At 39.8% G+C, this 24541-nt stretch overlaps 1 protein-coding gene across 5 annotated transcripts in view; it reads left to right on the top strand.

Moving 5' to 3' along the window:
• ctnnd2a (catenin (cadherin-associated protein), delta 2a) overlaps positions 1-24541 on the top strand; it is a 172055-nt gene that overhangs the window by 114115 nt on the left and 33399 nt on the right. For all 5 annotated transcript variants that reach the window (XM_088283197.1, XM_088283201.1, XM_088283199.1 and 2 more), the window contains exons 13-15: positions 3548-3680; positions 11937-12150; positions 17635-17821. In XM_088283197.1, the coding sequence (XP_088139323.1) occupies positions 3548-3680; positions 11937-12150; positions 17635-17821 (534 nt within the window). The remainder of the gene's footprint in view (positions 1-3547; positions 3681-11936; positions 12151-17634; positions 17822-24541) is intronic.

Here is a 24541-nt window from a genome sequence, read left to right as displayed (position 1 = left end):
GATGAGTCATTCCCAATATTGAGAGAGCATTGAACTTTCGCTGTCACCATAATAAATTCTTTACATAATTCAATTCACGCCTCTATGCAATTTGTAGTCCATGGAATATGAAAAGCCACAAAAACACAGCCATGCAAATTCCACACAGGAAAACCCAAGCTGAGATCCATTTCACTTGGAGACAAATGCACTTTGTCAAATAATAAAGCATACCACACCATTTGAAAAATATATCCACCATATTTAGAGGCATTGAAGCTTGTATAACTCTGGCGAGAACAAACTGCCTTAATACATATTTAGTGTGAACTTGCGTTTTTTTTGCTGGCACAACTCTTGTCGCCGCTTTAGTGTTTTTGTGTGTTTGCTTCCCGCTGTTTCACGTCACTGGCTCGTCGCCCAGCAGTGTGTCTAACAGGTTTGTACCGCTCATTAGCGCCAGTGTTGACTGGTGTCCTGTCTGAGGGCTGTTTACCTCTTTATCCTTTCGTTTTTAAAAAAAAAAAAAAAAAAAAAGTGATATTATTTTTATTCTCCCTCTTGCCTGTTGTCCCTGTGGGGTTTTCCCCTCAACGCCAATCCTCCCTCAGCATTTTGCTCTGCTTTCCTCTCCGTGTGTGTCTGGCTACCCTACCAGGCCTTTTTAATTAATGGTGAGCCATGATGCTTATCTTATCAGCAGATCTCACTGCTTTCTATTACGTACGTTGACAGAGCTGTGAGGTGGCAAGAGATGGATCACACACACACATACACACACACACACACACACACACAGTCACAGCCAAGTTTATATATAAACAATGTTAAAAAGAGAACGAAATATACACTTTTAAGTACACGCACACACACAAGCACACACTTTGGAAACAAACAAGTCAAGCCATGTGTGTCCACATCCCAAGCCTTAATCAAATCTTGCCACTTGTACACACACATAAACAAAGTTCCCTGATGTTATCTGCCCATGTGATTTAGTGTTGTTTGAGGGTCTCTCCTCCTAAATGCCCTGGGAATGCCCCCCCCCTCCTCCTATCGCTCCTCAAGCTCCCTCCATCAGCCATGCTTTCCAGCTGAATGAACACTTATCATTTGGCAGATAAAGACCCGTCCAGGCAAGAGCTCACTTTATCTTCGAGAGCCATGTTTACTCCTCGCGAGCGCTCCGCTTTGCAACGATGCTTCACACACCGCGTGCTCTTGATCCAGCCGAGACCACAGCATGGAGGCCAGGGCCATTTCCAACTCCTCGGGCGGGTCAATTTCTCTGTATTTACCCTATTTTCATGTACGGGCAAGTGAGGAAAATAAACCAGGATATCTAGATGGGGAATTATAGCGTTGGCTATTTTGGCACACAAGAGCCAGCGTGAAAGCGGTAACAGCAAAATCAATCCTCATAGAGCAAAATCGATGCAGGTTGCAAAATTTCAACAAAGGCTTTTGTGGGATCACGCTGGGAGTTGGGAGTATCCTGAAAGCCAGTTACTTACAGGGTGGTTATTAAAGAAAATAACATGGGTGATTGTGGAGACATACCCACCCACACTTTCTCACACACTCATAATTTTCTCATTCAGGGGACCATTACAGAGGAATTATCAGCAGGGGATGCTACAATGAGGGAGGCCATTTCCTGGGTGTTATTTTACTTTATTTACTCTTTCCAGTGTGCTCACAGGGGCGGAAATTGATGAAAGACAGCACATAGCATAAGTCCCATCGCTTGCAGTACGTATTTCGGTGGACCTCCTGAGGGGATATGTATGAGTACCGCCCCCCCCCCCCCAATTTTTTGGAGAAAAGAAATGCTCTAATGCACACAAATTGAAACTGCCGTCTTGCATGATATCACTCAAAACCACAACGTACCTGATCCAGCGTCAAAACATCTGTCTTTGTTTGTGTCAGTGTTTTTTTTTTGGGAGCACTTGTTCCTACAGAAGTAGCGCCTAGACAAAGGAGAACCGAAATGTCAACGATACACCGTGTTACTTGTTATCCGTTACTCTGGAGTATTGTTTTTTTTTTTATCCTCAAAACTCATTCCAACCCAGTTAAAATGGATTTTGTTTAACCGTAATAATTTTTTAGCCTTAAAAACAAATCTGAACATAGATTGGCCGCATGGGCAGAGATGTACTGGGACCAAAATTCAGCCCGGGAATATTCTACACTGACCCATAGTGAGCGTGGATTTGTCCGGCTGCTGTCACATGCCAAAAATTATTCATCAACATATGTGGGGGGGTAGGGGGGTCGTGGGTTGGAGGCCGTTACGTGATGACACGTAATCATCCACAGGGGTGGTGGGGGTGGATTTGGGATGACGGCGTCTGTCAAGGGTCTAAAAGTTATAAACAATGGGGGATGGAGATATATGCGAGTGGCGTAGGCTGACATACGTGAAAATGCTCCTAAACGTAATATTCACACTACGAAAGTTAATCGCCGATGGTAGCGGGGGTTCGACCGTCCCGTTTGGGAAAATCCACATATTTTCCCGCTATTCCCGATGATTGCATCTCAGAAATGGTTGTATTTGTGGCACTCTTTCCCTTTGCTTCAACTCAACTCATGATGCTTATTTTGGTTCTACTATATCCCCTACATTCACTCTTACACATCGTGTACCGCTACGCACACACACTTCCGCAACTCAGCCAGTCTGTGTGCGCTGCAGATGGCTGATTATTCAGTATGAGGGTGCACTCGGGACAATTTTATTGGTCCTTTGTGATGTATTCTGTAATTTCATTAGTCAGATGTGACGAATAAATTAACCACGTTACATTTAATGCCACAGGGTTTGAAGCGTGTGAAAAAAGTTACAGCTAATAGTCCCGAAAATCCGGAGTATAGCTGTCTTTGACAGTAAATGAGTTAACTTCATTCCTGCCGCAGCCCAGTAAAAACGGCTTTTTGACGTCTTGAGCTGTCAATGGGAGTGTATGAGTTAAATGATGACATTTTATTATATTCTAATGTCAGATGATTAATTGTTCTTCAAGCTACATTGAATCAGAATATACTGCTTAAGTATAATTGTTGTTACTTTTCCATGGACAAAAAAAAAATAAGAAAGCCAAACCGTTGCAAATTTCAACGATGAACTGATGCAGGCTTCTCATTGTATCCCTTAAGGATAATTACAGACATTTTCTGAGCTCGCAGGCAGTTTTGTATTCTACAAATTGTTTTTGTGATATCATGAACTTCTTTCACTTTCAGTTGTCTGTGCAATTTCAAAATCATATTTTGAATATTTATGTGTAATTTGGATCTTTTCCAAGCTGTCAGACGCTCGTGTAAACGATGTGTCACCCTCTCAAGACACTAGAAGGTGAATTCTGACGTTCAAATTGTCATTCGTGAAAGCGCTATCATTTTATCCTTTATGGCTATATTTATCAAATCTTTATCTGTAGCTTTTGGTGTGACAGGAGAAGGTTTTGGATTTTATTTGTCTTCCCTGAGGTAATATCGGCAAGACTCTTGTTACATCTCCTAAGGAGTCAAAATGTCTCCATCTGTCCTGTCTGCGCAGGGAGTTTGGCTGGCGAGATCCAGAGCTGCCAGAGGTGATCCAGATGCTGCAACATCAGTTCCCATCTGTGCAGTCCAACGCTGCCGCATACCTTCAACACCTCTGCTTTGGAGACAACAAGATCAAAGCTGAGGTTAGTGTCTGCAGCGTCTATAAAACACTTGAAAACAAACGAGAGGATTGAGTTCCTCTGCATAGTTTTGCATTTCCCTCTGTTCCGCTTCGAGTAATGGGACATAAACGGACCTGTTCCGGATTATAAACCTTACCCTTCAACCGCATCCCTTTGAGTTCTCCTTTTTATTGATTTGTTTAATCTTACCGTAGCTATCGAAATCACTTGGTCTCTCAATTGGATACTTATTTGAAGACTTTAATAAGGCAAGCGGCTCTGTGAAAACGGTGCGGCTGTATCACACTCGATTGTATTAAGTTGAGGCTCAAAATTCTTTACAAATCTGATGTTGAATACCTAATGAAGAACATATCAATTTTTTTTTCTATTTATTGCAAAAAAATGAAACGATTGGACAATAACTATTCTTACACAAATAGATTGCAGCACACACGTGTATGATGGACCGGCTAGATATCAGCTAATGTTGACAATTAAGCTTTAAGACGCCACCTGTAATTCTCACAAAGCCACTTATCCACCCACCCGGGCAAGAAAATAAGCAAATGCAATCATTCCACTCAACTCTTGTTGCCCTGAAATAAAATAACGTTAATGTCTTTGATAATGAATGCAATTAACGTTTGTAAGTGAAGGCATTCAACAGTGAGGAAAATAAAAAAAAAAAAAACCTCCGCTTTCTACTTGACGGAGTTTCTTTCATCACTTTTTGGAGTGTTTCATTCAAGGTCCCAAGTGCAGCAAAAGCACTTCATCATGCGTCATTGCGTGAGGGAGAAGCAGCCAATAACCAGCCTGCCTTGGTTTTTACAAGCACATTTTGGTGCACGTCAATGCAGACTCGTAGCGTGTAAATGAAATCATAGCATGTTTATTAGGAAGATTTTGTTCTAATGAGCAGCAAAAAAAAAAAAAAAAAAATTTTGAGCTCTTGTGTGTTACGCAACTTGTATTTGGTTATTTAACACTTTTGAACTCTTGCAGCAGTATCTCTGCTATTATTTAAGTTATTGTTGTCCTTGCTATTATTTAGTACCTCTAATTTTTTAGTTTGGTGAACTCTTCAATTAATTAATGCAAAATAAATATCTTGCTGAATAAAATGTCGTTTTTGTTTAGTGCACTTTCTGAGTGTTTAGTAAGCTCTTCAAGGCTGTTTTGAAGAATACTCACCTTTCTTTTGTTCCAGGGTGAGGAAAAAAAAATAATCACAGGCAGGGAAGATGAAGTAGTTAAAGAAGCACTTCTATTACTTCATAAAAAAAAAAAAAGGCCTTTAATTTCCCCCGCTGCCAGCTGCACTGACTTGTGTTTCATTAAGTCAAAATAACACCATTACAGACCAACTGGATTATTATTAATAGCTTAACCTGACAGGGTGACCTTTTCTTGGTGCTGGACCTCCTCCAGGTCCAGAAAAATGGGAATTCCCGTGACAGATCTCTGTGATGATGCAGTAATGCTCTTTATTTTCTTCTTATCTGGCCCTTCACCCGCTATGCTTTATTTGCCCCTTGTTTTTACGACTCCCAAAGACGACAAATTGACCAATAAAGCAGTCATCGGCCAAAACATTAGGTACACTTGCACAGTCAAGGATAAAACGCGACATCAATGGCTTGACAACATCAGATCTCAATTGCGAATGGGAAGTTAATTTTTATGGAGATGCAGGTTATAATCATTGTGGTGAGATGAAATTAAATGAACTTGTTAAATAGGATTCTCCATTTTGCACAATAATAGAAATGGTGGTGAATTTATAGTTTGTAGTGACAATTACAGTTGAGCATGACTCTTTTTGAAGGCATACAACTCTTCTAATTTGATCTGATTGGAGTCGATTTTTTTTCTTTTTATTTTATTTTTTAGCAGTCTGCTTAATTTGACATTTTATATATTCAGCCAAAAAGTAAGTGTAAATGACACAAAACGTGGAATTAGTAACGCTGGTGCTGTGGGATTGAAAATCAATCAGTCAGTCATCGTGAAATAAATTACGAGTGGGAGGAAAAAAATCAAAGACACTTTTTTTTTTTTAATATATATTTTGAGCAGATAGTTTCCCTCTGAACATTTCACATCTCACGCGCACAGTATTATTTTTGTCAGAGTCAAATTTCCGAGGATCACACAGCATTAATAATGTGACGATTAATGTTTGTTTTAAAACTCTTGCTGTGAGACTTTGTGTGTTTTTAAAAATAAACACTGACAGCTTGTGAATTTGCTGCTCACTTGCAAATGAAATGGCAAGTGGGTCTCATAATAAAGCAGATGTTGTGAAAGATTACATACGTTGCAGGTAATTGGTTGATTTTTATTTTACCCCCCCATTTGGCTGTGTCTTGATATGTTCACATGATAATGTTTTGTAAATTGTGAAATTGTGCGGATATAACATTTTTTAACCATTGTATACATTATTAAATGATGATTTTTTTTTTCCCATCATTTTCAAGAATAGTTGTCAATTATACAAATAACACACCATTGTTATACGTTTTGTGGATTCTTTTCAGGGCTCCAGTCTGCCACAGAATTGTCACATTTTGCCCTGAAAATTCAAGCGGGTGCAAGTGAATTTTTCAGCTACTTGCGCTTGTGCGACCTATAAATTAAATTTAAAAAAAAAATGTGGTAGTAAGTAGGAAGGAATTAATTTTTTTTTTTTTTATACCTCTCGTTCCCGCAGACTGCAATGATATTGTCCCACATTGTAATGAGATATGTTTTGTTGCTGCTACTGTCGACGAGGCGGCAAACAGAGAAGTGTCGCTCCATTTGTTTTTTTTCTCGGTCATTTGGAATTGGCTCACGTTAGCCACGTCAGACGTTGAGCAGCAAATAGTCTGTTACAATTATGCTCAGAGGCTGTAGAAAACAAAGCGAGTAGCAATTAATTCAGCATGTGAGCGGCAGCAAGTGTTTTGGGACGTAGGAGTGAAAACTCCCATGAAGAAACTGAAATCATGAGCTGAATTATTTTACATAGGTTTACTTATAACAAGGAGCCTCGCAATTGCTCGAAACCATTCACCCCACCCCAAAAAATTGATTTAATGCGTTTTTATGATTTCAATAAGCACATTTTAATGATGCAGATTATCGATGGGCGGGGTCTGCTTTTTTCAGCCTGACTCCGTCAATGACTTTATTTGGCTGTGTGGCTGCTTGTAGCTGGCGCTAGTATTAACATCAATTAGTTGCCATGACAACAGAAATCTACAATCTTTGTTTGAGTCTAATATTTTATGAGTGTGTGTATTCATTTGCATGTAAATTTTTCGGCATGGTTTCCTGTTAATTATTATTGGTGAAATGATTTATTTTGAGAATATTTTGTGAACAATCATTTCTTGTTTGGATCCCGTATGCCGGACGGTGCGAGCGAGTCAGACCGAAAATCATAAGATCTGTCGGTCCTAAAATAATGGCGACGGTAACTTTGATTTAGCAATGATGGAACAAACTGTGTTGGTATCTTGGGGACTAATCAAAGAAAAACACACCCGGCATGAGAGAAATCGTTTCTTCATCATTCTCTCTTGCGTGAGCCATGGAGAGGACAATTGTTGTGATATTTTCAGAGGTTGACGTGTAGATCTATTTTCATCCATTTTGGACATTATTAGTGATTTATGTACCTACAATGATTTTGAAAGGACATATTGTGTCCGGTTCCTCTGTTGACTCCCACCAAGACAAGGAGAAGGAGGAGGCATGGTCATATTGCTGAATAGAAAGGGGTGTTTCATCAGTTTTTTACTGATTTCTCCAAAGCAAAATTGAAGATGCAAGCTAATATTATTTTCCTATTCAAAAAATATAAAGAGAGTTATTGAGTGAAAAATAGGCCATCCTCACTGAATCGTTCCTTTAATTAAATTAAGGCAAGCTACCTGGCATGTGTCATGAGTGCTAAATACTCCCTGCAGAATTTTGTTGGCATTCTCATGGACAAAGGTTAATTTTGCTTGGAAGCAGCAGGCTACCTTTTATTCATGTCATGTTCAGTGATATATTATTGATGTTGCGTTGTTGAGATTTTGACATGTTTTATCCAAATGCTCTGTTTGCACCCCTAAAATTATGAGTGAGGTGTGATTGTGCTCCCAGGAAAAAAAAGAAAAAAAATTAATCTGCCTTCCAGCTGTTGGGTTTGGAAGAAAAATAAATAAATAAATAAATAAATAAATAAGGAATCTCATTGAGGAATCTTTTTGTGATCGAGCTGAGCGGCAGCTTGTCTTTGTTTCTGTATCACTTAATTATCAACGTTTTGTGTCCTGGAGTCATAACATTGTCAGCGTTGTCAGGTTAGCATTCATGATTGTGTCAGTTTTTTTGTTTTTTTTTAATTCATTTTACAATGCATAAATTAGGAACATAGATTATGACACTTACTTTTGTCAGCGTTGATCTTAAAACAGACCCAGATGGCACGGTATGACACAATGAACGGTTAATTGGAGACACAACGGTATTCGTTCCTGAAGTATAATACTCCAAAAAGGGCGTGAAGAGGAAGTGAGAGACATAAGAAGAATATTATCATCTGGATTACACAAAGATTGTCGGTGGATGGGCTATTAAAAACAGAACGTTTTGGTGTTTAACAAAATTAGCAACAGATTTCAAATGTGCTCATGATGGGAACGAGAAAGTGTCTATTTAAGGGAGGAAATTATTTGTTTTGAGAGGATGCACCTGGCAGCTATTAAAATTTTTGAGGGAGGGACCGTATTAGGAGGGTAAGTGGTAAATTACAACAAAGCAGTATGTAAGAAATATATTGTTTGTCATCTTGTTAACACATCCCTAATTGTATGGTGTCAGGCTGGAACAGCTTTTCTTTATTCACCCACTCGCTTTATTAGATGGACATGAATGCCTAGAGGTACATTTATTTTCTTCTTTTTTTTTTTTATATATATAACAATGCATTTGGTAAAGACAGGCTGTCAAAAATTCCACTTTCCAAGAACAAATTCACTCAGATTGGAGCCTTTTGAAGTTAAAAACAATCCCCTTTGGGACGCTTGTTTCAATTCAAAACAATTTCCGCATTTGTTTGGATTCAAAAGAATTTCCACGTAGGACATAATGCAAGTAGAATCCATGCCCAAAAAAAACTTGCTGTCCGTATTTTCCAGGGGAAATGTAGAGAAAAATCTTGGTCTCTTAAATGCCTGAAATCTAATGTGTTTAATGTTTCTCAAAAAATCCAGCGAATGTAAATGTTGCCAAGTAGTGATATCACAATTTGGTTAATTTACATAATTGATGTTTTTATGACACGTCATTACAGTGACGTGTGTACCACTTTCTTACTTCTGCTTCTGTGGTTGTCATCAAGAAAGAAAGGAAAAGCTAACAAGCATGTGAAATTAATCTTGGCGCACCTTCGATTACACATTTGTGTTGTGAAAAAATATTTTTTTCAAAAAGTAAACTGTGTCATTGCCAATTTTTGTATTTTTTTTTTTTTTTATGTTCCTCTGGGTAACCTCAATATTGACGGTAGTCCAGAATGTCCTCAAACCCAAACTATAAAACCGACTCACATATTGAGATTTCCAAAAGAATTTCCCGATCCCATTCTGCGATGCACGTGAGCCACGCCTGTCTTTTACTTGTACACTCTTATTTGTCATTGTAGACAGTCACTTGCCGCCAACCCTTCATTGCGCTCTCTGCCTCGGTGCAAATAATAGACGGTTAAACATGGCCCATTTTGAAATGTCCCTGTAGGGAAATCACTGCTTCAGGACACAAATTCAATTAGGCAAAGGTTGAAAGGTTCCAAAATCGAGGCAAAACGTGAGACCAAAAAAAAAAAAAAAAAAAAACTCGCATGAGAGCCCGCTTGTCTGCTTGATGGGTTTGAAGGTGTGTGACACGTCTTCACTCACAATCAAGCCACTAAACAGTGAGCATGTCGCTGATTTGTGCTGACATTCCATATGTGGTGACTCATCCCCACTAACACACTTTGTTTGGCTTCACGTGCTAACCATCACGTCTAAGAAGTGTCACCCGTGTATCCTGGGTATCTCGCTGGGATTTTTTATTTATTTATTTATTTTTTTTAATGCCTCCAGCATCTCCGAGTCCCACAACCCCGCCTGTCACCACCGCTAACTGTTACCACAGCAATGCTGTCGCTATGGGTTACCGATAGTTGTGGCTGCTGCATAACAGCGGGAGACAAATACAAATCAATCCACGCTTCTAATATTCTTTACATGGTATAAGAGGGGGGTAAAGGACGCCGGTCCCGGTAAGCCGTGTGGCTATCTCGAAGACAATGCAAAGTAATAGCATGATGCCTTTCACAGAATATGAGATGAAACAAGCGAGATGTATTTGGACAAAGGGTGGGAAGAGCTAAAGATTGTCGGGACGTAAGGGGGGACAGCAAGGAAACAGTGGCGTCAATACAGCAAGGTTAGTTTGCCATTCACGGCAACCCTTAATCCATTTTAATTGAATAGATAAGCTAAGTCATTTTACTCAATAGACTCCTGCTGTGTCATCAAACACCTCCGTCCTCTTCTTGTCCTCCATCGCACCCTTGTGCACTCCTCTTTCTTCTTTACCGCCGCCTCTTTTGAATGTCTTTTCACTTAAATGTAATCAAAGCTATGTTAGAAGTTTTTTTTCTTTCATTTCTTTCTTTTTTTTTTTTTAAATGTAAGTCAAAGTCACGTCTTTGCCTCTGTCATGCTATAAACCGAAACACTTCATGTAGATAGTTGTAGTCTTGGTTGTCCAAGGTGGAAAGGGGAAGTTCAAGAAAACACTTCTTTATCTTTGTTGGATCTCTTAAAGGGGAAGTCAACCCAAAAATTTTCGATCGAATCATATGTTCTAAACGACTCCACTAGTTTAAACACGGCATTCTGATTGATATTGTATTTGTGGAATATGAGTTGAGCAGTAAAATCCACCCGTTTTTGTCCATCTCAGGGGGCGGCCATTTTGTCACTCAGTGGGAACTTAAAATGTCATCGCAGTTGCTCAGGGCTCGGGTAACAACCAGTTATGGCTCAGCTATGATTGGTCATTACTTAAGACATTTTTAGTCAACAGAGGTGACAAAACGGCCGCCCTTGACATGGCTAAAAACGGGTGTATTTGCTGCTTAACTCATATTCCACAAATGCAATATTAATCAGAATGCCATGTTTCGACTAGTAGCGGTAAATTGAACTTATTATTGTGCAGAGCATTTTTGGGTTAAATTCACCTTTTTGTTGTATGAAGTGTTTGGCCCATGAGATAGCCGCCATATTGCTAAAATGCAATTTAAATGGAAATAATTGAAAAGGCTTTTAGGAATAACTCTTCAAAACGTTTTGAATGGACCCCATCCACCTCACATATACAGCTTAGGATGGGATCCATTCATCCATTTTCTACACCGGTTATGCTCATTAGGGGTCCAAGGTGTGCTTAGCTGGGCATGTAGAACAATCAATCATTCTCACATACACACCCACGGTCAGTTTAGAGCCTTCAGTTTTCCTAAGAAACACATTTTCAGAATGAGGGAAGGTAGCTTGAGCGCCCCGGAAAAAAAAAATCATGCAAGAAGATGCGCAGGTGGGCCAAAGTCCAAGCGTCTATGCTTGGAATGAGATTGGCATAACAAGCCGATTAATATATTGTTGAGATTTATCACGAGTGTGTAGGATTTATTGTCGATTAATCAGGTCTTGGGGTAATTAAGGAAAAATGGAGTGCACTACTTGGCTGATAAATGAGAATAAAGCAGACTGGAGGCTAAAAACAACTCCATGACATCATCCAAGCAGACATCCGCTATGGCACAACTCCACTGTTCAACTTTATTCTGCTCAGCAGTACTTTTGGCATTGGCAAAAGAGAAATTGCCGTCATTACTTTTTAAATGATGCTGGTAAAAAGTATTGTATTACGTAAATTAAGGGCATATTGTCAACTGTGCACTCTTGATTGAAATGAATTAACTAATATGGAGCTATTGTTGAAATTTTCATTTAATTTCTTAAGTCATGCTGACGACCCTCGGGTGCACCTAAACATTTTGTTAGAATTTGTATGGTGATAGATAAAGATGTATGGTGATATTGAATTGATAATAAATAATAATAATAATAAAAAATCAACATTATGCAAATCTGAAAAATTGTCATGCCCCATAAAAAGTTAAGGACCAAGACACAAATGCAGTGATTTTTTTTTTTTTTAATTTTATGTGTGCTCTAGATCCGCAGACAGGGAGGCATCCAGCTGCTGGTGGACCTGCTGGACCACAGGATGAGCGAGGTTCACCGCAGTGCCTGCGGAGCCCTGAGGAACCTGGTTTACGGCAAGGCCAATGACGAGAATAAAGTGGCCTTGAAGAACTGCGGAGGCATCCCAGCGCTCGTCCGCCTTCTGAGGAAAACGGGAGATGTCGAAATCAGAGAGCTGGTCACTGGTATGATGTTTTTTACAACACACACACACCTTGTAGCTTTGGAGCGTGAACGTGCTTGTTGGAACTCCGAGAGAGGCTTTTAATGTGGTTACAAAATGAGTTTGCATGACACGAGACAATTTGGAAAAAGTGAACCGCATTTCATATGCGGGGGCGTCAGCTCTGAATAGAGCTTGTACGCACACATAAAAATCTGGGGCATATACGCGCCGTATTCCTGCGCAAAATATTCTCTCCTTTGTATTTGACTGGAGATGTTTAACACAACTGCTCAACTCCCTCTCAAACTGTTGCAGTGTGTTCTGTGCCCTTGACATCAACGCTAACAGTTTGGCGGCGTTATTGACGTCAATCAAAACTTTTCACTTCGTCTTTAATCAACTCCAACTATTCACTCCAAGGCTGTTAAACATTCCACTTGATTGATTTTCAAGAATTTCTCTACAAATGTGAAGAAGCGAGTCGAATGCAGGAGTTTCATGAAAGGCAGCCAATATTGTCTTGAAACCTCCTGACTCTCACAAATCCTTTTTTTTTTTCCTGCTTTTTCTTGTTACTTCTTTGTCATGTAGCTGAGTTGTAATCAATTTCAAGTTTCCTCCTTTTTCATCCGTCTGTCAAGTTCTGTAGCACAACCTTGAATGAGTAAAATACAAACTCACATTTTTATCGTCTTTTTCCCTGTTTGGGACTGAAGTGCGCCACCCTGTTGTCTCTCATATGTAATTCTCATGTGGTTGCAATTGTTTGTCAGCATGACAGTGGTTCTGCAGCCTTGGGGCAAGTTAGTGCAATAAACTGCTGTCTCGGAATTTGTAATTACGTTTTTTTAAATTACAAATTTACCAGGCTAAATATATATGAGATGTGTCGCAAGTGTTCCCGGATTTTTTGTGTATTTTAATACTAAACTACAAATTATGAGTTAATCCCTTTAATGGAATCACATGACAGAGATGGCAGGTAAAATGTTTATGTCAAGTACATTCTGCATGGTGACCCATTCACCGTTGCAAATAGACACACACAGGTAGACAGAGCACTCCATGTTTAGTTTGAACTCTAACCCAATTGTTCTTTAAAATCACATTCATATACCACTGTATTCTCCACTGGCTCTCTGAGGAGACGTGTAGATCACAATAGCGACAAGTCGCTGAGAGATTTTGAAGCTCCCCTTTACAGATCACTCAAATACTGATAACATCCTACCACCGTGGCAGAGAAACAAAACCTCCACCGTGGGTGAGGAGAGAAGAGAAGCGTACCGTGGTGGCTTGGCTGAAAGGATAAACTGACGGGAGTTATTCAATTCATGAAATTCTGCTTTCATAATAACAATAGACGAACTAATTTGCATAATATATTTTGAGATGATGATGAGATGTGATTCGACCAAGATTAGCAAAGATGATTTTATTTATTGATTTTTTTTTTTTGTAAATTATTTTTGCTATTATTTTTAGGTATGTAAAATTGATTTCAACTCCTAAAAACATGCATCGATACAAAAAAAAAAAAAAAAAAAAAAAAAAAGAATCGACCAGGAATTTTTTAGCGTAAAATGATTTGTATTGATAACAGTTAACTCTATTGCACATTTATTTACTTTCATTTTTAGTTCCGGCACTAACGAAACACTGCCAACACGACAAAAAATGTAGTTAAACAGTCAAAATTATTTGTTCATTTTCAAGTTGTATTTGTAAAGGTCGAAAAAGTTACTCTTTGTAACCAGGACAAATTGCAAATGTTAAAATAAAAAACATTTTTTTTGGTTAATCGAATTAAAATCGAGATCTGAAAATCAAACCGAAACGAGGCGTGAATGAATCGCTACATCCCTAATGTCCATATTTACATTTAATGTGAGTGTTAATTATTAAGAGAAAACAAAACAACGGGCACTAAAATTGACATAAAAAAAATGTCAATTCAGTTTTATAGCTGGTCCATCAGAACTACATCATTTGGTGGCTACTCCAACATCAGACGCACATGGAACTCATTATTGTCCTGAGACAGACATGGCGGTTGTGCTTGACTACCAACCAATGAGACGCCTTCTTACCCTTGTTGACAGTCTTATCGAATTCTATACGCTTTGATTAAAGGCGCTTTGTAGTCTGAGGAATGAGACAGGAAACCTTTTACTGTATTGCCCTGTCGTTTCTGAAGTTGAAATTTAGACGAGCTTTATTGGCTTCCTGGCTCTCCGTGTGAATGAGATAGGAAGTCGAGGCTTCCGGGCCTGTCAATCAGGTTGTGGTCGATGCCGAGGCTCTGGGTGTCAATAGGAGATGCTATCCATGCTAGTGGGCTCACCTTGAGGTGCTGGACTGTGACATACGACTGGCTGCTGCTTTGGAGCTTTTTTGGCTTGGAAAATGCTGCTTAGCTGACAGAGATACAATGACGTGCAACAGTTTTTTTTTGTTGTTTTTTTTTAATGGTTTTCACTTACTGCTAATTGAAAGGTGTATTTTCTTCCATTGTGTTTCACAATTAAACCTCCAATGGTAGACTCAATTTAGTCTGTGATGCTGGTCAACCAATTTCTCGTCGTGATGTATTTTGTTTGGAGCAATTTGTTGCAGAGTCTGTGGTCTTGAAATAAAAAAAAAAAAGAACTTTCGAAATGATTACCAAAAAAAAGAAAAATAATAATGCATTCTTTCTTACTGCCATCTCCTCAAAAGGCCAAATCAAAACACAAATGGCAAGCTCATTGATGGCCCTCAACGCGATATGCTCGTCACATGCTGCAATGCTCAATGTCCTTAAATGACATCTAATTTATTTGACTTTTCATTAAGATTTCCGTGAAACTCAAAATTAATGAGTATTAAGGGATTACATTTTTGAAATGTCGTCATTTGTTCTGTTACGCCAGTGGAATATTTGATGAGTTGATAATGCGAACGGTGTTGATATTGTGCTTGTTAAAATTAGTTCCGGCAAAAACGACTTTTTAAATTTAGTTTGTTGTCGACGAGCAGTTTTAAATAGTTCGCTCTTAGGTATGCTGAAGTAAGAGCTGCTTTTATAATTAGAAGTCAAGGCGTTTTAGCGTCGCTTGCTCTTCCTTGCAGGAATTTTAAAGGGCCCGAATCAGCAACCTGCTGTCCACCACTTTGTCAAAGTCAACGTGTCACACTTTTGATTTCTCTTTTCGGAATTTTCGCCACGTATGCCGTTTAATATCTCGCCTTTGGCTTTGTTCATCATCAGGTTTGGACTCTGCTGTTAACTAATTCACACGCATCCACGTAGATGATGGCTGTTTAATAAAACATTTCCACTTGAGTCCTAACAGGCTTGGCTCCCCCCTTACAAGTCATACTCTCATTTATTCATGAATTCATGCAATCATCCCCACGTTTCCCCCCCCTAACCGCCAAGCTCCTTGGAAACTGTCTGTCATGTGTCTGGAGGGACCCAGTTTGGAGCCGAGAGAGAGACGGATTAGAGAGGACGAGATAAAGGAGGGCACACACACACACACACAGACGCACTTTGTGGCTGGCACACAAAAAAAAACTCTCGAATGATGTCATTGTCTGTTGGTTACCTGACTGCAATACTCCAAAGGGCCCTGTAGGCTAAGTGAAGCGTGGCAGATCCATGTTTCTTGAGCAGGCAGATGTGTGTGCGATAGTGTGTGTCACACCTGAATTTGGCCAACATGACACAGTGGCAGACGCAATGTCCTTGTCCCAGAAAACACTGCAGCCCGTACTCAATTTTCCGTCTGCTCGCATTTCGCCAAGAAAACATCGAAGCCTGCAACCTGATTGCAATCATCAGACAACGTTACTAGCCACTTAAAGAAACGCAGTCTTGAGTTTCTCAAGACTGTTGACCTACATGTTGTCTGCCGCTTGACGGTGTTTGTGTGGACAGTTGCAGTTTGAAAATCAATCATTAAATGCGTCTTCATACAATCACTTGCATGCGAAGCAACAGGTGGCATTATCGCTCGTAGTTTAGAATATAAATGAATGGCCGAAAATAGAAAATCAAATAAATATTAAAACAAAAAAAAAAGAACTCATCCATAAACAATAATGTCAACGGATGACATGTGCAGTGCTTAACAACTTCATTAAACCATTGAAAACTGGATTTGTAAACCAAGGAAAACCACATTTTTAATGTATTGAGTTTTTTTTTTTTATGTGAGCATACTGCATTTGCTTTTGCTTGTCCAAGTGCTCATGACCGGAGAGCGCTGGTGAGGAAAGACGAGAGGCTTGAGGGGTGAAAAAGAAAAAGGTTGATGAGCGCTAAGTGATGGCAAATGTTGCCATGGAAACATGCACAGAAAGGTTCAAGCCCCTGATTGGTGCCAACTAGCAGCAATGGTCATCACCTTATCGCCATCTTCAACAGGCACACACAACAAATCATCCTCTTTGATTCCCACACTAATGCCTAATTTTACACAATTGCCACGTTTTGTTGGCATTGTTTGACTTGGATGCAGCGTTTTTTTTTTAATTTCATAGAACAATCAAAAAGTTTTTCTATATACACATTGATGAGTATGTTTTGTGTCTGTCATGATGTGTGAATTCTCCCACTCCAGAACTATGAAACATGTTGACTTTTAATTGAATTTTTAGCTTCTTTTTTGTGTGTGTGTTGTTTTATAAAAGGACCAAAAAATCACCATGGCAATATGACAAAACATGCGTCATCTTTTGTCCTCAATCTGTTCCTGCCTGCCTAAATCATTCCTCCGCTCCTCTGCCTGTCCTCCCCCCCAAATGAGTTCATTGTCACCAACTTTGTCACCAATACACGCTGTTGTTAATATTTTGAACGACGCAAATGCTGATCGGTCTCATTCATATGACATTTTGTTCGTTGGCCAGAAATGGAATATCTTGTATTTCTTGTGCGCCGTTGTATCAGCAGGTGAACAGTGTGAACATGCACAGACTGTTAATGACAGCTTGTGTGCAGTGTAGCCAAGGCACAAAATTACTTTTCAGTGCATCACAGATATCTAGTAAATCTTAAGAACTGCTCCTCCGGTATGAATAGGAGAAAGCTTTGTCTGAAAGTGCTAAAATATTTTCCCCCAAAATGCCAGCTGTCAAATCCGTCTCCAGTTTCTGGTGCTGTCTCTTTTTTTTTTTTTTGGCCGAGGGCCCTGTGGCCTGTCCTCAGTCGCAGGCGATTTTAAAAGTTTCAGGCTGTCTTTGTTTGTCACATCATGAGTGACGAGCGCCAACTTTTAACCTCACAAAATACAAGCAAATTGCTTTACCCTGGACACCTCTGAGAGGTTCATGTCACCATCTGCTTAAAATTGCATCAAATATGTGCCTCGAAATGTCATCTGAGCAGACAAAGCGCTGAGGAAGTAAGTGGGAGCGAGTGCTGCTAGCCCGACGCACGACAAGCTTTTAAAAGGCAAATATTCAAAGATGAAATTTGTTGGGCAGGAATCCTGTTTCTGAATTTCTGAATGCGCAGGTGTGCTGTGGAACCTGTCGTCATGTGATGCTCTGAAGATGCCAATCATCCAGGATGCGCTGGCCGTGCTGACCAACAGCGTCATCATCCCACACTCCAACTGGGACTCCTCCCCTAATCACCATGACGACCGCAAGCTCCAGCTTCACACTTCCCAGGTGCTGCGCAATGCTACTGGTTGCCTCAGGTAAAAGCACCATGCCCAGCGCAGGAAACTGGCATACACATGCATGCAGACATGCTAATTAGAACAAGTGGGTCAAGACGCGCACACAGTCTGTGTTTACACTTGATGTCTCAGAAACGCTGTTTGTAAATTACCATTTCATTTTTATTGATTCCCTGAAGTCATAGTATAGCAGCATGCATAATTCACCGTGGTTTTATTAGCTTTGGCCGTGCATTCTCCATTATTCAGTTTTAGAGTGAAGACCACGTTCCCATTGAAGCCAGCTAGTTATTCGTTTGAATTTTTTACATTCTGTTTTTCTTTAGGAATCCTTATAAAAAGCATAACTTTCAGTTTGTCGATTAATTGTACGCGTAGATTACGTTGTTTTTGTTTTAATGCCGTTGATTTTATGCTGCTCTTGAGGAAATTGGCGTGAGGTTTGTTCAACGGGTTTGATAGCTTAAGAAGTGGAAATTGTGCGTTAACTTTGATCGCAATTGTATTGATACAAAAATTCGGAACTTTCTGACGCTTTATTACTTGAGTGTAAGGTAATAGAACGAAGGTTCAATCGCAATCCATTTTGGTTTTCCATGTGGAGATGTTTAGTCACCAATAACAAAGCTAAAGCATGTTAGTTTTCAGTGTTTTTTTTTTTTTACCATTCTGCCCATTTTTAATTGTTATAAAAATATGAAGGACTTTGTGTAATTCTTCATTCGTATCACATATATTTCATTACATGTATATTAATATTGTGATGGGTAAAAAGAAAAAAAAAAACACAAAATTTTACATTTTCGCAACGGTCACTTGGGGACATTTAATTCAGTGCAATGTAGAAATTAACGCAGAGGGCTGGAACCTGAATTGTGATTATTTTTTGGGGGCGGTCACATTTGCACATTGAAGTATTTTGCTGGGCACCATGCATACTTTAATTTCACAAATGCAAACATTTTTTTAAGGTCAGTTTAAACTCATACGCCTTTAATTCTTGGCTCCAGCTGGTAACCATAGCAACAACTTTTATACTTAGACGACTCGTCACCATCTGAAGACTTTTTCTTTTGATGTATTAGGCGGATAAAAGATGCTTCTGAAGCTTGACATGAAGAAGTGGCACCGTCTAGAAAGATGAATGTAGCTTTAAAGGTCACATTTCACAATGTAGAGCAATTTGATCTTTGAATATAGAAAATAAAATCAATAAAAACATTTAAACTGACGAGCAAGAGGAGGCTTTATTTTACTTACAGCAGGGACGTACTGGCAGCGAGTTCAGGAATATTCCGGATTTTATTGGGGTGGCGGTGGTAGACCGGGTCGTCCAATAACCAAAGTGTTGACAGTTCAAATCGATTGGCTCTGAAATTGACCAGCCGTTCGGGATTTCACGAAATTCCCGATGGCAACCACGCCCCTGACCTACAATATGTTCAGCAATGAATATTTCAAGATCTTAGTAACATTACGTAATTTATTTTATGGACACCGGCTGGGGGAAAAACATCCCAAAAAGTTGAAAGATTTCAGAAACTTTAACTATCTCACGTCCACTTTGCATTTCCTCCATGAGTCATTTCCTTTATCAACCACCAACAGCTTCAACATTAATCCTCACGGCACGCACTCCTGTCAAACTACTTCAACTTGGGCATCCTGCTAGTGAGCATTTGTCAGAGGGATTTTGGTGTGCCGCTGATAATTTCATGTTTTTTGTTTGTGCTTTGTGAAAAATGTGTTTTGCACCAGTGCATTCAACTTGTCAAATTTTCAGAATGTTTAAAGGTCCATTGTGTTTCTGATGTGTTTGACATGTTAGACAGAAAAGGAACACCCCTTCACTGTTGAGTAGATGCTGTTACAAACATCAAAGCTGTCCATGTACAATGTCTGGAGCTTTCATTTGCTTTTTTTGTACATTAGCAAAATATAATCGAAATTGTCTTAGAGACAAGACGGTGGACCCAAATGCAGGGAAGCAGGGCGGCGAGACCACGTAGCAGAAGTATCGTAACCCCGCCGCCAGAAAAAAGGATTTATTTAAAATAGAATAAAATACGATTGTAATAACGATATAATAAACTATAGGAAATAAGACTGTTGAAACTTGACTGTCAACGAACAGTAATAATTACCCCACCAGGTGAGAAATAATCCAGGCAACAAAATTCAAGCAACACGGTACACCAGGACAAGACACGAGTGGCTGGAAGGAGCTAACGAGCAAGAAAAGACATACAAGGAACACATGACTAATCGAGACAAAGATCATGATCATAAGCAGTAAAACATGTTTATGCGTTCAATAAGTTTTGCACCCATATATCACCGTTTTTTTTTTTCCGGTCAGTCCCCCCTGCCTTTTTGTTTGCCCGTTTTTGTTGCTTGCCCACATCAAACGCCTGAGGGCCAATTCGTGGGCCAGACTAACATCCAACTTTGGCAGTTATTAATTGAACCCTTTTTTAAAATTTGTCATCCCTCGTCCCCTGCCCCAAAAATGGTTGTCCCGCCGGGCCGGAGGGCCGGACCGTTCCGCCCGCGGGACGGGCTGCCGTGCTCTGCCATTTTCTCACAATCCATTAAATCTTCTGCTTCAAAAAAAATATTGAGCTGAACATTTTACTCAAACTATTCTGCAGCAATCATTTCCCTGCACTATTTTTAATGACCTCCACTGAGAGATTAAATCATTCTTCAAATTTTCCTTATTTCATGTGTGTGTGTTTTAATGGTAGCAACGGGCCCATAGGTTAGGTAATCAATCGGCTCACAAATTCAAATATGCACACAAACGTGCATATAAGACTTGTCATGCCAGACACTTGGTGTTCTGTGAATGCTTTTCAATATCCTCAATCGTCTGAATTGAATGCTGTTTACCTCCCTGCAGGGTTCTGGTTCACCGCCAAGGCGCAGACACAGAAAAAAAAAAATACACTTTCCTCACTGTATTCGCTTTTTCCGTCTGCGGTTCTGCTTCTGGGCTTATCAGGACGCAAACACACACGCACACTCTTTAATGTCTGCTGTTTGCCGACACTAAGGCACCCGCTCACGTGCAGGTGTAGAATTAATGGCGGGAGGAATCGAGGCTGAGCGTGGTTACAATGAGCTCGTCATTTGATCGGTATTATGTGCTTTGGATTGTGCGCGTGAGCCAACTGGCGATGACCCCTTCTCCTGTCCACGCACACACACGTCGGGCGACTGTGTCGAGCCACCTCACACCAGCTGCTCTCGTGTCACTCGGTGGTCATTTGTTCTTTGAGCGGCATTAGAAAGCCATCTGCCTACCATTCATTTGTGTCCATGTGTTTCCTGTACATGTTGGACGCTTGCGTGAGTGATGATGCTCTAAAGGTAATCAAGAGGAAAGTATCAGTTTCCAGAGAAAATAGGGACTCGATTGGCGCTCCGAGAGGCAGGGTGCTTTTTAGTTAATTCTGAGCCTTGTTGGCATGCGATCAATGCGCCACATCCAAATGTACCACGTTGGACCTTTTGCGACAGAATTCAAGTGTTTCATTCTTTTCCATTGCCGCAGTTGCATCAAGTGAAGTAACCCTCAAATCTACCTTTTAAAAACACTCGAAAGGCTGGGTCGTTTTGAAGTGCTCCTGGAATTCAATCAAAGAACGACAGTATAATTGAATGCCACGTTAGCGGTTGTCGGTGCAATGTCCTCCCTTTTAGAAAGGAAACGGCGACAATCCATTTTCAAATGTCGAAATAACAAAGGTGAGCTTTCTGAACGTTAGCCAAGGCGATGGGAAGCACTCGAATCAGTGTGACGTCTTCATTCATTTCAAATCTCGTCATTTTATACTTCTTTCTCAGTTATTTCCCCACATATTGTCACATCTTTACTTTGCTGTGCCCTACTTTCCCCAAATGCATTGATTTAAGGTTGTTTATTACATGGCAGGTATGCTTTGACTGACATTTTTTTTTTAGCGACATGATGTATAGTCTAAGAAACGGCGTGTAATTTATCAGTCTGACGCAGCCAAAATAACGGCTGTTTGAATTGCGAATGGGATGCTTCATCATGTTCTGTCCTTCTTCTCACTGGGCAATTATTTAACGATGCAAGCTAATGAGTTCGACTGAATTAATGAGGAGTGACATCAGATAGGACGAGGTGCAAGTCAATAATGGAATACTTAAAGAGTGGAGATTACCTGTTAAATTCCGAGAAATTCTCCGCTACTTTATCACGGGGACGCACATACACACACGTAACTGACAGTCAGCGTATAGGTGCTCTCATTTGCTTCCTCACTGGTGCATCACACACAGAATTTTCCATGTGCGTTCGGCACACAGTCAGACCATGACATGCTGGTTTGGGTTTCACCTTCCAAATGGAGCATCTCTTGAACCGATGAGCCAAGTGGTTATGGTGACATCTCACCATCGTTGCGCCTCCTCATCCTCGAGCACACCGCAATGTGCGATGCGAGACTCATTTGCAAAGCCAGAGATGATGTCTCGCCTTACACAGTTTGTCAGATTTTACATATGAAATAAGGACTTCATTTCATAGCAGCATGTACCAAAAGCCTAAAAATTATTTATAGCTTTTTTTTTGCAGCAGCAGCAGCAACGTGAGTAAACTCTTACTGTGAGTCATCAATATAACTCTGTAAACTTGTTGGATAGTTTCCTTCGAAAACAATTTTTTTCAGGATATTAAAAGTGCTGGAATTGGCGTTGACATTGTTGCCACAATGTGATTTAAATATTTTTTTAACCAAAGCAAAATATATAATATCAATGATTATGCTCGTTGGTCATATCCATGATGTTATTTTATTTAAATACTCCTATGAAAAGTTTAAAGGTTTACCGTGAAATGTGGAGAGTGCGTCAAAAAGCAGACGTTAGCTTTAGCCTCTTCTAATCGAACAATATTTTGACAACCGAGCATACAAACTATTTCACGACCTGCCAGCTAGAGACTATAATCTACCTTGTCTATAGCAGATAGTGTAAGCAAACGTTCCAATTCTGTCATTAAACATTTAAAAGTCAAACAAGCGTCTTTATTACGCAGAACGAAGTGTCAGTCTTTCCCAATGACTGCAGAGAATTGTCACTTTGAAGCCAGTTATGCAAAGTGAGCGTGTTTGCCCATTAGCATTCAGGGCTGGTGAAAGCGACTTGACCTTCTCTTGGAAAGCCAGAAGCATTAGACGTTAAGTTTTAATTGAGTTCTTGTGTCTTTCTCTCACCTCATTCTCATCACAACAATAAAGGATTGCCCTCATTTCATAGACTTGTCAAAGAGCTGTGAACTCTTTATGATGCTGGCATGATGAATGGACTCCGCTTCATTCCATCAATATATTTCTATTGTTTTGTCATATCTGTTCACCTATATGGAAAACTCTTGCAGCGATTGATTCATTAGTTGGCTCATTATATTGATGTTTCCCTTATTGGGTTTCGGTTCTCTGCAAACCAATCATGGTGGAATTTCATTATAACTGTAATTAAACGGTGAGCATTTATGAAGATGTAATGAAGACAGAGAAAGAGGGAAAGAGCAAGAGCAGAATAAGCACTGAAAAACAGGGATGGGCATATATATATATATATATATATATAAATGAACAAGCCTCCTTTTTTACATGGAAAATGTATATTGGAGATTTAACAGGTTAGGTTTAGGAGAACAAATAAATGGGTGCCAGTTATTCACTTCAAACCCTTTGTTGTTAAATAGGCTCATGAAAAGTGAAATATATTTAAGGTATATAGTTTACACCTGAAAATGTATCTTTTCGTATTGAACAGGTTTTTTTTTTTTACATACGTCTGGTGAGGAAGTGTGTGGTCCAATGTGGGGTCCCCATGTAGTACTGATGAAAAATTGTATCGCTATAGGAAAGGGATGTAATAAGTAGCGCGTATGGACAGGACAGGACAGGACAGAGGAAGTGAGCCAGACAATATTAGATGTCTTGTGGGAGTGTAACAGGCCCCCACTCACCAAATGGACCCAACACGGGGTCCAGCCACCACCTGGGAGGGCAAAAGTCTGCTACTTGCAAGCCAGTGTCCCACGCCAGCTGGAAAAAAAAGGATGGGCTGGGGCGCCTGAGTGAAGATGAAAGTCAGGACCAAAGGGGCTAGCCATAGGGCAGGGAGAACACTGCCCTCTCCTCCATTTGTATTGTAAAAGATTCCGTATTCACATTGACATATGAAACACAAGATGGATTGCAGCGTCTTTTTATTTTTTTGACTTGATAAAAATGAAAAACTATTTATGCTTTTCAGCAGTTCTTCTTTTCAATGCAGTGCTTTTACAAAGTGCTTCAGAAAGACGTATAATCAATAGAAGTCAGTCAGCATTTCAAGGTCCAAATGCTAGATTGTTTGGAATTACAATCAAATCAAATCAAATGTAACAAACTTCCGGAGCAACTAAAATGGTACTTTTCCATCCATCCATGTATTTTCTATAGGGCGTGACCTCATTCGGGTCACGGGTGAGTTGGAGCTCCAACCGTTCATGCTCATATTCACCAATTTAGATTTTTGGGATTAATCCTAACGTGCACTTTCTTGCAAGCCGGAGTGGCTAAAGTAAATCATGTGTGTGACGCAAGCACGGGGAAAACGTGCACACTCTGTTATTTGAACACAGAAAACCAACTTGCCAGTAATATCACTGCAAACCTTATATTTTACAAGGCTTAATTTTGGGTACAGCTCTTT

This window comes from Idiotropiscis lumnitzeri, chromosome 19 (assembly GCF_059441095.1).
Source record: "Idiotropiscis lumnitzeri isolate Australia: NSW breed Sydney's pygmy pipehorse chromosome 19, RoL_Ilum_1.0, whole genome shotgun sequence".
NCBI lineage: Eukaryota > Metazoa > Chordata > Actinopteri > Syngnathiformes > Syngnathidae > Idiotropiscis > Idiotropiscis lumnitzeri.
Note: the sequence above shows the minus strand (reverse complement) of the source record. Positions and strands in the feature narration are given on the sequence as shown.